Source organism: Wasmannia auropunctata, unplaced genomic scaffold (assembly GCF_000956235.1).
Source record: "Wasmannia auropunctata unplaced genomic scaffold, wasmannia.A_1.0 LD336035.1, whole genome shotgun sequence".
In the NCBI taxonomy this organism is placed as follows: domain Eukaryota; kingdom Metazoa; phylum Arthropoda; class Insecta; order Hymenoptera; family Formicidae; genus Wasmannia; species Wasmannia auropunctata.
The window spans coordinates 1,259,635-1,271,465 of NW_012026855.1; the positions used below are offsets into that span (position 1 = coordinate 1,259,635).

The window sequence follows — 11,831 nt, forward strand, 5'->3', positions numbered from 1 at the left end:
AAAATACGCATCTGGCATAGATTTTTCAACGCTTCCAGCAAACTTCCTATTCGACATCAACTCGCAACCAGCGCGATTACCGGTCGTTGAATTCACGCGGGTACGTGTGAACGACGTGACCAAACGCGGCCCCGATCTCACGGGAAACTTAAAGCCACTTTAAATTTAGGATTGACTTTAACACGTAGCCTGAGCGCTGGCGGCATAATCTATGCGCTCAAGTCGCATTTAAAATGGAAGCTGCTTTAAATTATATTATCCACGACGAGAAGCGGGTCAGCTGCCGCTGCAACGCGACAAATACCGAGTGCTACAAATACAGCCTTACGCTGCAGCTTACGAGAAAATTCACGGAGCAGCGTTAAATCGCGTTACACCGAAATCTTATTTCCGCCTAGCACGCGAGAGAGAGAGAGAGGAGAAGAGAGTAATGTTGTCAGTCAGCTGGTTTGTTGCATCTTCGAGGTAGGCAGGCAGGCAGGCAGGCAGGCAAGCAGGCAGGCAGGCAAGAAGGCAGGCAAGCAGCCGCCTGTGGCATTCAACGTTTGTCGAGGAGCGCTCTCGCGAGCACCGTGTTTCTGTGTCAGTGCCGGTGTAGCACGTTGAAGGAAAATGGAAGGGGTATATCCTGCGAGTGGTGGGGCAATAGCAACGGTGGTGGGAATGAGAAACCGAGAGGGGGAAGGCAACCGCACGCTGCTAGTTATACAGGGTATACCGTGATCGTCGATAGAACGTGAACTCCGTCTCGGAGTCAGTTGCACTCCGACCGTCGCGGTGGAATGTCGTCGTATCCCGGGTCGCTGTCGTCGTCACCCGGGTCGCACGTATTCACGTCGTCATCATCACGGTAGAGTAACCGCCGCGTCTGTTGTGTTGGTGATCGCTCCGTGTCTCATTCGTTGGGGATGAGCGATCGGTGCTCGACCGATTCGCGCGAGCGGATGACGAGGTCGAGGGTCGTCGCGTCGGTGTCAGTGTGAGTCGTGTTCGCCGACGGCGGGAGAATCGGATAGAGTCGGCTGAATACAAATCGGCGTGTTTTGCTTCCTTTTGCCTGTGGCGTGGCGTGGCGTGAAACAGAGTGTACAGTTAAAACAGAGTGTCGTAGCCATGAGTGCGTGACGGTGCGTTCAATCTCTCAAGCACCCGCGCGAGTATTTTCCGGCTACAGGTGCGCGATTGCGGGAACGTCATCCAGGATGGAAGCGCTCCGTCGCGTAGCGTCATGGTCACAGCCGGCGATCCTGTCGACGATCGTCGTCCTGTGCCTGACGCTGGATCATTGTACGGTGCACGGGGATAGAATCACAAGTCTCTCGCAAGCGCCGAGCGGCTGCAAGTGGAGAAAGGAAAACGATGACGCAGAAAAGGTTCTGGCATGCCAGGTCAGAACAATCGCAAACGTGCCAGATCTGATTGGAAATCTTTCGGCGATACAAGTGGACACCGTAACATCATTAGGATTGGAATGCAGTGATGTGTTATTTTTCGAAAGCCAACTCGATGATCCGCACGGCTTCCTTTCGCCGTTACCACATCTCACGAAACTGCGCGTCGATTATTGCAAGATCCGGTATTTGCCGAGCAGTGTATTCACTCCGGTACAAAATCTCCATAGTCTGTCCCTGCAAACGCACAACGGCGATTGGTCAACCATGACGCTGGAACTCCATCGCGATGCGCTTCTCGGTCTGACGAATCTACAGCACCTCGACCTCGCCGACAACAATCTTTGGACGTTACCGTCGGAACTGTTCTGTCCGGTGCAGCGTCTCGTGAGTTTGAACCTAACGCGCAACAAGTTACAGGACATCACGGCTCTGGGCTTCGCCGATTGGGCCGAGTCCTGCACGCCAAATCTCGAGATTCTCGACATCAGTAGTAACGACCTCAGTGCCTTGCCCGACGGCGCGCTCAGCAGCTTGCGTAGCTTGAGCGTGCTGAAGGTACAGGATAACGTGATCGGTTCCGTAGGTGACCATGCTTTAAGCGGCCTCACATCTCTACAAATCCTCAACATGTCTAGCAATAAACTCGTCGCACTGCCACCCGAATTATTTTCCAAAACGAAAGAGCTGAGACAACTAATACTCAGCAATAATTCTCTCACGGTATTGGCGCCCGGGCTGCTGGACAGTCTCGAGGAGCTCCAGGAGTTAGATCTCAGCAATAATGGGCTGACGAGCCTTTGGGTGAAACGAGACACTTTTTCGCAATTAACTCGTCTCGTCGTCCTTGATTTATCATTCAACGCCTTGACGAAAATCGATGCGTTTGTCTTCAAAGGTTTGAGTAGTTTACAGATTTTAAAACTTGAACACAACAATATCGATACGCTCGTCGACAGTTGCTTCGCCTCGCTCATCAACCTGCATTCCTTAACGCTTTCGCACAACAGGATCGCCAGATTCGAACCGGTGCACACGATCGGTCTTAGTGCGCTCGGACAGCTCTTCCTGGACAGCAATAGACTACGCGTCCTACATAGGCATGTGTTCACCAATCTCACGAACCTTCAGGATCTCTCTTTGAGCGGAAATGCTCTGACGGAAGTTCCTTACGCGGTCCGCGTATTGCATTCACTCAAAACTCTCGATCTAGGCAACAATCAAATGTCAAGAATCGATAATGACTCGTTCGCCGGTTTGAACGAGGTCTACGGATTGCGTTTGGTGGACAACAAGTTAGAAAATATATCGCGTGAAGCATTCGCTACTTTGCCGGCGTTGCAAGTGCTCAATCTAGCGAATAATTTCATTCGTCACGTGGAACAGAGCGCTTTCTCGAATAATCCGGTGTTACGGGTTATAAGACTAGATGGAAATCAATTGACGGAGATACGAGGCGCCTTCACGAGTCTCTCGACTCTCGTTTGGCTAAACGTATCCGATAATAAGCTGCTGTGGTTCGACTACAGCCACCTACCGTCCAGCATAGAGTGGCTGGACATACACGCCAATCAAATAAGCGAGCTGGGGAATTACTACATGGTGCGCAGCAGTCTGCGAATAAAGATGCTGGACGCCAGCTACAACCTCATCACCGAGATCAGCGATGTCAACGTGCCGGATAGTGTAGAGATGCTGTTCTTGAACAACAACAAGATACGCAGCGTGGCGGCCGGCACGTTCTTAAAAAAGCCAAATCTGGAGAAGGTGGTGCTCTACGGCAACGAAATCAGGAAGCTGGAGGCCGCCGCCCTCAGTCTGCAATCGATGCCGGAGAACAAGGAACTTCCTGCGTTTTATATCGGGGACAATCCCGTTCTCTGCGACTGCACCATGGAATGGTTGCCACGGATCAACGAGATGGCCCGGCAATCCGGTCAGCATCCGAACGTCATGGACCTCGACGCTGTCACGTGCGAGATGGTACATGTTCGCGCCACGCCGCGGCGTCCTCTGCTGTCCTTGAAGTCGAAGGACTTTCTCTGCCGATACGACACGCACTGCTTCGCGCTCTGTCACTGCTGCGACTTTGATGCATGTGACTGCGAGATGACCTGTCCCGACAATTGTTCGTGCTATCACGATCACAGCTGGTCCAGCAACGTCGTCGACTGCTCTAACGCTGGATACAAACGCGTACCGGAGCGAATACCTATGGACGCGACAGAAATCTATCTGGATGGTAACGAGCTGGGCGATCTGAGCAGTCATGTTTTCATCGGCAAGCGTCGCTTGGAGGTGCTGTATCTGAACAATAGTGGTATCATTGCGATACATAATCGTACATTCAACGGTGTCGGCGCTTTGCGCGTTCTTCATCTCGAAGACAACGCGTTACGGGAGTTACGGGGTTTCGAATTCGATCAGCTGGAGCGCATGTCGGAGTTGTATCTAGATCATAACGCGATCGCCACCGTGGGCAACACCACTTTCAAGAAGATGCGAAATCTCGAGGTGCTACGATTGGACAGCAATCGCATTGTCGACTTTCGACCGTGGGAAGCCTTGCCGAGCGTCGGTGATGGCACCAAGGTCGCATTGGAGGGCAATGCTTGGAGCTGCGAGTGCGGGAATGCTGCCAGACTGCGCGCCTGGCTCGCGGAACATCGTGGCGATCCGGAGAAGATGTACTGCCGCGACGGCGTCGAGACTCTCGCCCAAGCAATGGAACGATGCGGCGATCCATCCACGGAAGCCGTAAGTCGCGGAATCCAGGAAATCCCGCTGTTAGGCAGTAATTTCGTGCCTCTACTTGCTGGTGCTCTGGTAGCTGTGATCGCCATCTGCCTCTTCGTCGCCCTAGCCTTCGTCTTTCGTCAAGATGTACGACTCTGGGCTCACGCGCGTTACGGTTTGCGACTTGGTAAAATGACGGCGCCGCCCGATGAGGAGAGAGACAGACTGTACGACGGTTATATTATCTATAGCGAGCGCGACGAAGACTTCGTCTCTAGATTCCTTGCAGCTGAACTGGAGCAGGCTGGTTTGGCTCTCTGTTTACATTGGCGTGACTTGCCGCCGGCCAGACCGCAGGAGGCATTACCACCGGCCGCAGCCTCCGCGAGACGCATTGTGATAATCTTTTCGCCAGTGTTCCTCGCGAATGAGTGGCAGCACGTAGAGTTCCGCGCTGCTCTGAGAACGGCGCTGGAGAACATCAGGCCGACCTCGCGGAAGCGTCGAGTGGTAGTACTGCTTGCTACTGAGACGCCCACCCGAGATCCGGAGTTGCAACTGCTGCTGCAGACGTGCACAGTGGTGGTCTGGGGCGAGAAGAGGTTCTGGGAGAAGCTCAGGTTCGCCATGCCGGACTCAGTCGACAAGCGGCGCGACAGCAAGAAGGTCAACGACCGCAACCGTACGCCGACGCGGTACACCGCGGCGCCGTCCGCCGCCGTGGACGTGTGGACCAAGCCTAATGGCGTTTTGGTCGCACCGGTGCACCACGCACCCACGCCAACACCTACGCAATCTACCTACGTCAGTTCGGCATCCAGTCGTACCGAGGACGAGGACAGCGGCGCGGAGCATCAGCACCACCAGCATCATCCGCATCATCCGCATCATGGCTATAGCGCGCTACATGCCGGTAACGGCCGTCCGGCCAGTCTATCCTCGAGAGGCAGCCATCTCTACAGCACCATACCGGAACCGCCGGTGGTGCCCACCGCGCCACCCGGGGAGGCCCTCGCTCCCGCGCATCCAGGCAATCCGCGTACTTACTTTGTCTAGCGCAGAAGGGCGGCGATCGTGCTCCGATCCGGCAGGAGATAGACCGACTTCCCACCTTTTTTCTTCCGGTCTTCGTCTCGCTTCCTGTACCCGCTGGTGCACGGTCGTCCGGCCGTATCGCGACGTTTCTCGTCGGGAGAGATCGAGATGTAAAAAATTCCTTCGCTTCAGAACGACTGTGGCTACACTTGTACAGTATTTCCCAGTACTCGCGACGTATCGATTGACTGAGGCGCTTTAACTCTTCCACTTAGGGGTCGATCGCCCCGCATAAACCATTCGGCCGCGAGCGGATGATCGGTTCGCAACACGCGCGCATAATATTATATACGTACGAAATCGATTCGATGCCTTGTGCTTATTATCACAATGTACGACCGATAGATTTAACGGCTTGACTTTTCTTTCCCGAACTTAGGATATACGCAAGACGCGCGCGATCGTCACTCTTCGTTTCTTCTCGGTATCTCTTTTTCACGTTGTTGCGCAACGTTCTTCCAAATCATGACCAAATACTACCGTTTCGAAGCTCATGGAATGCAAGTTCCGAGAGAGCCGCTTTCCCTTCGTATAGATCTTGTAAATAGTGACGCGGTATGAGAATCTAGATCTTTTTTTACGCTTTGATTTAGCGAGCGAGACGTCGCGCGAAATGTAATTAAGGATCGACATTAATTTACCTGTGTATATACACATATCCGCGCTCTCTAATTTCTCGCGAATCTCCTTCGCGCGTCTCTACGCCGACTAATTTATTCGCCACGCGATGATGAATCATCGGGACCCGAAACTGGGTCGCGATCAAAAGCAACTGAGCGAATTTTACCGATTGTGTTTCATTACAATGGATAGGTCTCCAATTTAAATGTTTTGTCATCTGATCCCTTTCACATACGCGAGTTCTTTGATTTAGGACCGTCCTGTTTCGATTTGCATTAATTGTCATAACTGTCAGTAAATTCGCTAATATTTGTGGTTTGGATATACACGATGAACGCGGTGAATAATGATGATAATGGCAATAGCTAAATGTAGTACACGGACTGATGTTATGACGTACAATGCAATCATTTTGTGAATATTAATTAAATCGTATCGGTAATTTTTGTTTCTAACATCATTCACATCAAACAGCATACGCGGAACAATTGTAATAATATTTGTAACGGTGTTAGAAAAGATACAAGAAAGAATGTAAAGTGTTCTTTATAAATATTTATTTTAAATACGCTTGGATGAATGCATTTATTTTATATCGTACACGGTGATACTTTATTTTATTAACGATATAATCGTATTATGCGTTTGACAACTTAATTGTGAATATTTATATATATATATTTTTTTCGATGCTCGAAAAACGTTTCACGATATATATAGGTATATATATACGTACGAATATTGTATGAATATTACTTTCGTATTCGTTTATCCATTTGATTTCGGAACGGGCATCGAAATGCCGAAGAAACCATTTTCACGTAGTAGATTCCGAATTATTATAAAATACACGCGTGAAATTTCGTCAAGTACTCGTAATAATTTCCAACGAGATGGCTAAAATATAGATAGTACGAATATATTTTTCTTTTCGTATTACGACTCGAGAAATTTTAAGATAAAGTTCCTCGCGAATTTGACATTTCTCTTTGGGACCCGAGGCACATCCCTCTTTGCCATTCCTGTCGTTTGTTCGTCAATCACTCGCGATGAAGTGGATAACGAATCATCAAGTGTTAAATGACAAGAAAGAAAAGACAGACGTCTCGCGAGAGCTTGTTCCTAAAGATTCACGACTGTTTTGGTAAAGTAACGGTCGCATAACGCTTATTAGTCCGTAAGGGAACTCTCTGTAAATATTGTATCTAATTTTGTAAATATAATCATGCACATTTCCGAGCACACCGAAGACCAGCGCTGCTGGAACGTTACTGGTCGTGGATACGTCTTAACTATAATTGCGCGTTTAGGACTGTATAATTCTAATTGTATTGTATTATTGTAAATACGCTCATCGAATCACGCATTATATATTCACAGTCTGTTAAATACGTATTAAATTAATTGCCACTTTCCATTTCAGCAAAGAATCATGAAAATAAACACGTTTGTTTTATAAAAATCATCGCGTTTAATCAATCCCACAAAATTCCCGTTCCAATTGTAACAATGCAAAAGTAATCCGATGCGTTAATAACGCGATAACAATTAATTTATGATATACAATCAGTATTAATATAAAGGTATCTATTTTCATAATCTTCTGCACGTGATTAATATTGCCACAGATTAACACGCCACAAAAGAGGAAGATTCTCATATATTGACTCATATATTGATTAAAGGATGTATATCGTGCATTTATGTAATTATTAGCTGATCGATATATTCAATAAATGTATATTTTTGCACAATCGATAGCGTATCAATGATAGTCAAAGCTATATAGATTCGTGCATGAATGTTAGACGTATTAGATATATTATATAATATGCCGGGGATTATAATGTTAGGCGGGCGGCAACATATAAGTTCTCGGATATATCCTACCTTAGCCCGATGGATTTGTGTTCTGTGCCGCTTATACCACGACTAACGACATCGCCCTTTGGTTTATTTCCTACAAAAAAAAAGAAGTAATTCTTCCTTGTTGCAGGCGAATTCGCCGTCTCCCCGGTTAAAATACGTGCCGTTGCACTTTTTGATTATTTCTCAGATTTGCGATTGCGGTCGAGTTGAATAACGACGACAGTAATTCGAGAGGAAGACAAAAAAAGAAGGAAGGGAAAGAAAAGATAAGTACGGCGCGGAATAATTTATCGCGTAATTCCTATCGCGCAGAAAACGGGAACGCCGCCGGTGCGGCGGCGGCGACGGCGACGGTAGTGTACATGGGAATAAAACGTTAAAGGGTCGGCGACACATACGTCACGCAATTTGGATTATGATGCTTGAGGCAGCTAAAATAGAAAGGAGAAGAAAATAATTTTTGCAAATATCATGAGATTTATAAATAGATGTGAATTCCATTACGAATTCAATAACTAGACGTGGAATGAATATACGTTATAATAGCTGTCAATACCGCTGTAATAACGTATACAATCTATTTGCGGTATTTAATTGACATTTTGATATAATGTAACACGATATGAAAATTTGTAGAGTATATTTTTAATTTTTCGCTTCATCAGACTAAAATATTCGCGTTGACCAAAAAGTTACTCGAGTGAAATGCCGGTTGCGATAACTGATCTAGCAGTTCTTCCTGACTTCTCACTTCTGGTGCCGTAAATCAAGGTATACGAAGTGGGTATCACCGACCCTTAAATACAGTGCGTACGCGCACGCCGGGAACCACCTTTATCGCGGTGGTTCACCGACCGCACGAATCTTTCCACGGGGCAGCCGTGATAACGGCGGCGACGCCCCGTTCCCCCGGGAGCGCCGTCTCGCGCGGTCCTTCGCTTCACGAGAGTTTATATATTTCGGCGGCGAGAAATATTAACAACATTCCCCGAGTATTATCGCTTCCGTACGCGACCGGGGGAAAAAGTGTTCGAGATTTCTCCTGGCTTTTCCGGTCCGCATTACCGCTCCAGGTCACGCGCTTTAAACAGCGATTCGGCGACGTAAGTTAGGGCACCTCCGTCGGGAGCACTGCGAATTGCCTCTTTAAGAAAAAAAAAAGCCGAATCGGGGGCGCGAGCGAGCTCGCACGTTTCGCGCGTGCCGCGTTTCTACCGGCTAACCGTATAACGTAACGTTATCGGAGACGCATGCGGCGCGGCAGCCGGGTCGTTAGAATACCGTAGAGCGCGGGGACGCGGGTGTGCACGGGCCGGGGCCACGCACGTACTGCACACGGCTTTCAAATATTTGAATGCCCGTGGGCCACGAATGCCAGAAAAGAGCCGTACCGTGGCTAATGACATTACGACTTTAGGATGCTCTCGGGCAAATTACATTTGCCAGGCGGGCGGGCGGACGGCCAACCTGCGCTGCCCGGGTAACGGTGGCAGCAAACGGTATAACGATATGATTCGTTGATATCGAGTGAAATTGCGGCGAAGCGCGTAGACGCGTTTAATAATTAAAGTACGCGGCGCGCTAAGTGGATCGATAATTTAGTGTGCTCCACATTGCGGATCTTTCCTCACGATTTTACCTCATTTCTCGACGAATGGGTTTCGTTTTAACGAAATTAGAATACGCGCGTTCTGTCATGAATCCCGGCGGAGGGAAAGGGAGGGATATACTGTAAATTACGCTAAAATTTATCGAGAGACAAGGAATATTTTTTTTAGGGAGACATTTCGGCGGCGGCCTTCGCTCTTCGAAATTACATCTCGGTTATCCTGAAATATTTCATCTAGTTCTCTCAACGAGGACAGTGAGTCTCTGCACGTTTCCATAGAGTTTTCCTGCTTTATTTATAAGCGTCGTATCACGTCCCGCGATCTGTTTTTAGTCGCCGCGAGCTCGAATTAAGAGACGCCACGTGCGCGTCGGAACTAAACGCGCGGCGCACCTGCGACAAATCGCTGGTGTTGCGCCCGTACACCCGAAATAATTCCAATTGCAACGTAGTTGATCCGAGAGCCTATGACACAAGATCGATGCTCGTGCGCTTCTCGCCCGTTCGTGAAGGATCTAAAATCCGTTTCTAGAATAGGATCAATGCGTTCGCGTCGGGACGGAAGATAAATGAAAGAATACGTAACGATACATTTGGGAAATGGAGCAAAATGCGACAGGTAATTAAGCTGTAAATCACTTTAATTGCGCGGACTTTTTGACAAGTCTGTTTGAAGCTTTAAAGCCGTTCATTAACATATAAGATGGATTCATTAGGCGCGGAGAAGCGTGGTTTGGAAACCTTTATCAGATTGTGAATGCAGCTGGAACCACACCTTGAATTATCTCTCGGTTCTATTAAGTGCTAATAATCTGGCAAGTCGGTTGTTCATTCGACGTATCATTTTAATTTACGGTGAAATTAGTTTTTCTTCTTTATTATCCACATTTCTATTATTAAAGTATGTGATTTACTTTAGTGCAAACAAGAGTATTATAAAACTGAATTTATATAATTAATATTGTTTTATTTACGTTTATGCTTACAATTAGAAATGTGTATTTTTTTAAGACCTACGATTCTACCTTCTCTTCTTGCTCATATTTAGAATCACGCCGAATAATTCTCGGTTTAACAATTACAAAGAATTATCTCGCAACACAATCCATGATAAAATCATGCTTCTCAAGTGCTAGTACTTCCGTTGTTACCAAGAAATATCTCGCTTCTTAGCTTCGTATCTCTTTGACATACGTATTCATATGCTGAATCGAGCATTTTCGTGCACGTGAGTGTGGTTTGTGCACTGAAATACTCTAGTCATTTTGGTATGCGGCTTAACGTGTGGGCAGCCCCTCGTCTGAGTACGCACGAATATGATCCGCCACTTGTCAGTTTATCAAAAAGATTTGTGTGCTAAGCAGTACTCCGTGTGAACGGGTTTCTCGCTGCTGTTTGCCTTGAGCGCAGATATATGAATTCGTTTAATAACTATTAATTCTGGAGTAGATAAACAATAGATAATTTCTTTTTCGTCCCATAAACAATTATTCTCGATCGCGTTAATGAGAAATTTATAGCTGTCTATCAAAATTCATAAAATTTGGTAAACAATTTTTTAAAATTTTGCATAAAATTTTACTTAAGGAGTAAAAAAATTATTCAAAGAAAGTTATTATAATTAGTATTGTATAAGTTAAAAAATGTCATTTTTTATTATCTAGCTTAATTTTTACGCAAATTACATATACTCTCTCTCTCTCTCTATATATATATATATATATATATATCTATATATAAAATTTATATACATCATGTACTATATATATATAGAGAGTAATGCACAATAACTGCTACTTCTGCCACATGGCAAATTACTATGATTGAACGGAGCACCGTTTTAGGCATCGCAAAAATGCTCAAGTCAGTATGCGCCTTACCGGTTTCATCTTTTTTGCATCTCCCCGACGGAACAAGCGGAGGCGCCGGTGCATCAATCAGCCCTCGAAGGAAGAGCCGCTAATTGCACCATCCACTATATCTTGATCAATCGAACGTGGGGCGTTGGAATTAATTAGAACGATGACGTGCTTGCTCACGACGAACCAATGTAGCGTTCGGTCGTGATAGAAGTTGTCGATTCAGTTGTATGAGGCAGATACCCTATCTTAAGTGAGTAGTTTCCTTTCGCTCCGGGATCAAAAAGAAGGAATGCTGGCCAAGATAAAACAAGCAAATTGCCTCACTGACCGTCCGGGCCTATCGTTCGGAACAACTTTCTTGACAGTTAGTATAATTCCAAAATAAATTCACCGGATGCAGCGCGATAAATAATTTTTTTTAGCGACCGCGTTTTATGACCACAGATATTTCTTGATCGCGACGAGGAATATTCTGATCCCCGCGAAATTGGATATTCCGATAATAATTGAAGTTACTCTCTGGAAGCACGGGGTGAGACTAACAAAATAAAAAATAAAAAGATAAGTCTATATGTCTAAAGTTTCAAAGTACAGATTGCTCTAACTCGGATCCAAATTATCAAAAATTTCATTTATATATAATCGTCT

General features: G+C 46.6%; 1 protein-coding gene across 1 annotated transcript; it reads left to right on the forward strand.

Annotated features, from left to right (window-relative positions):
• Window positions 1–716: 716 nt before the first annotated feature.
• On the forward strand, window positions 717–7,806 carry LOC105452269 (protein toll-like). Its single transcript, XM_011693238.1, has one exon. The coding sequence runs from the start codon at window positions 1,203–1,205 to the stop codon at window positions 5,181–5,183; it is 3,981 nt and encodes a 1,326-aa protein (XP_011691540.1). The 5' UTR covers window positions 717–1,202; the 3' UTR covers window positions 5,184–7,806.
• Window positions 7,807–11,831: the final 4,025 nt, after the last annotated feature.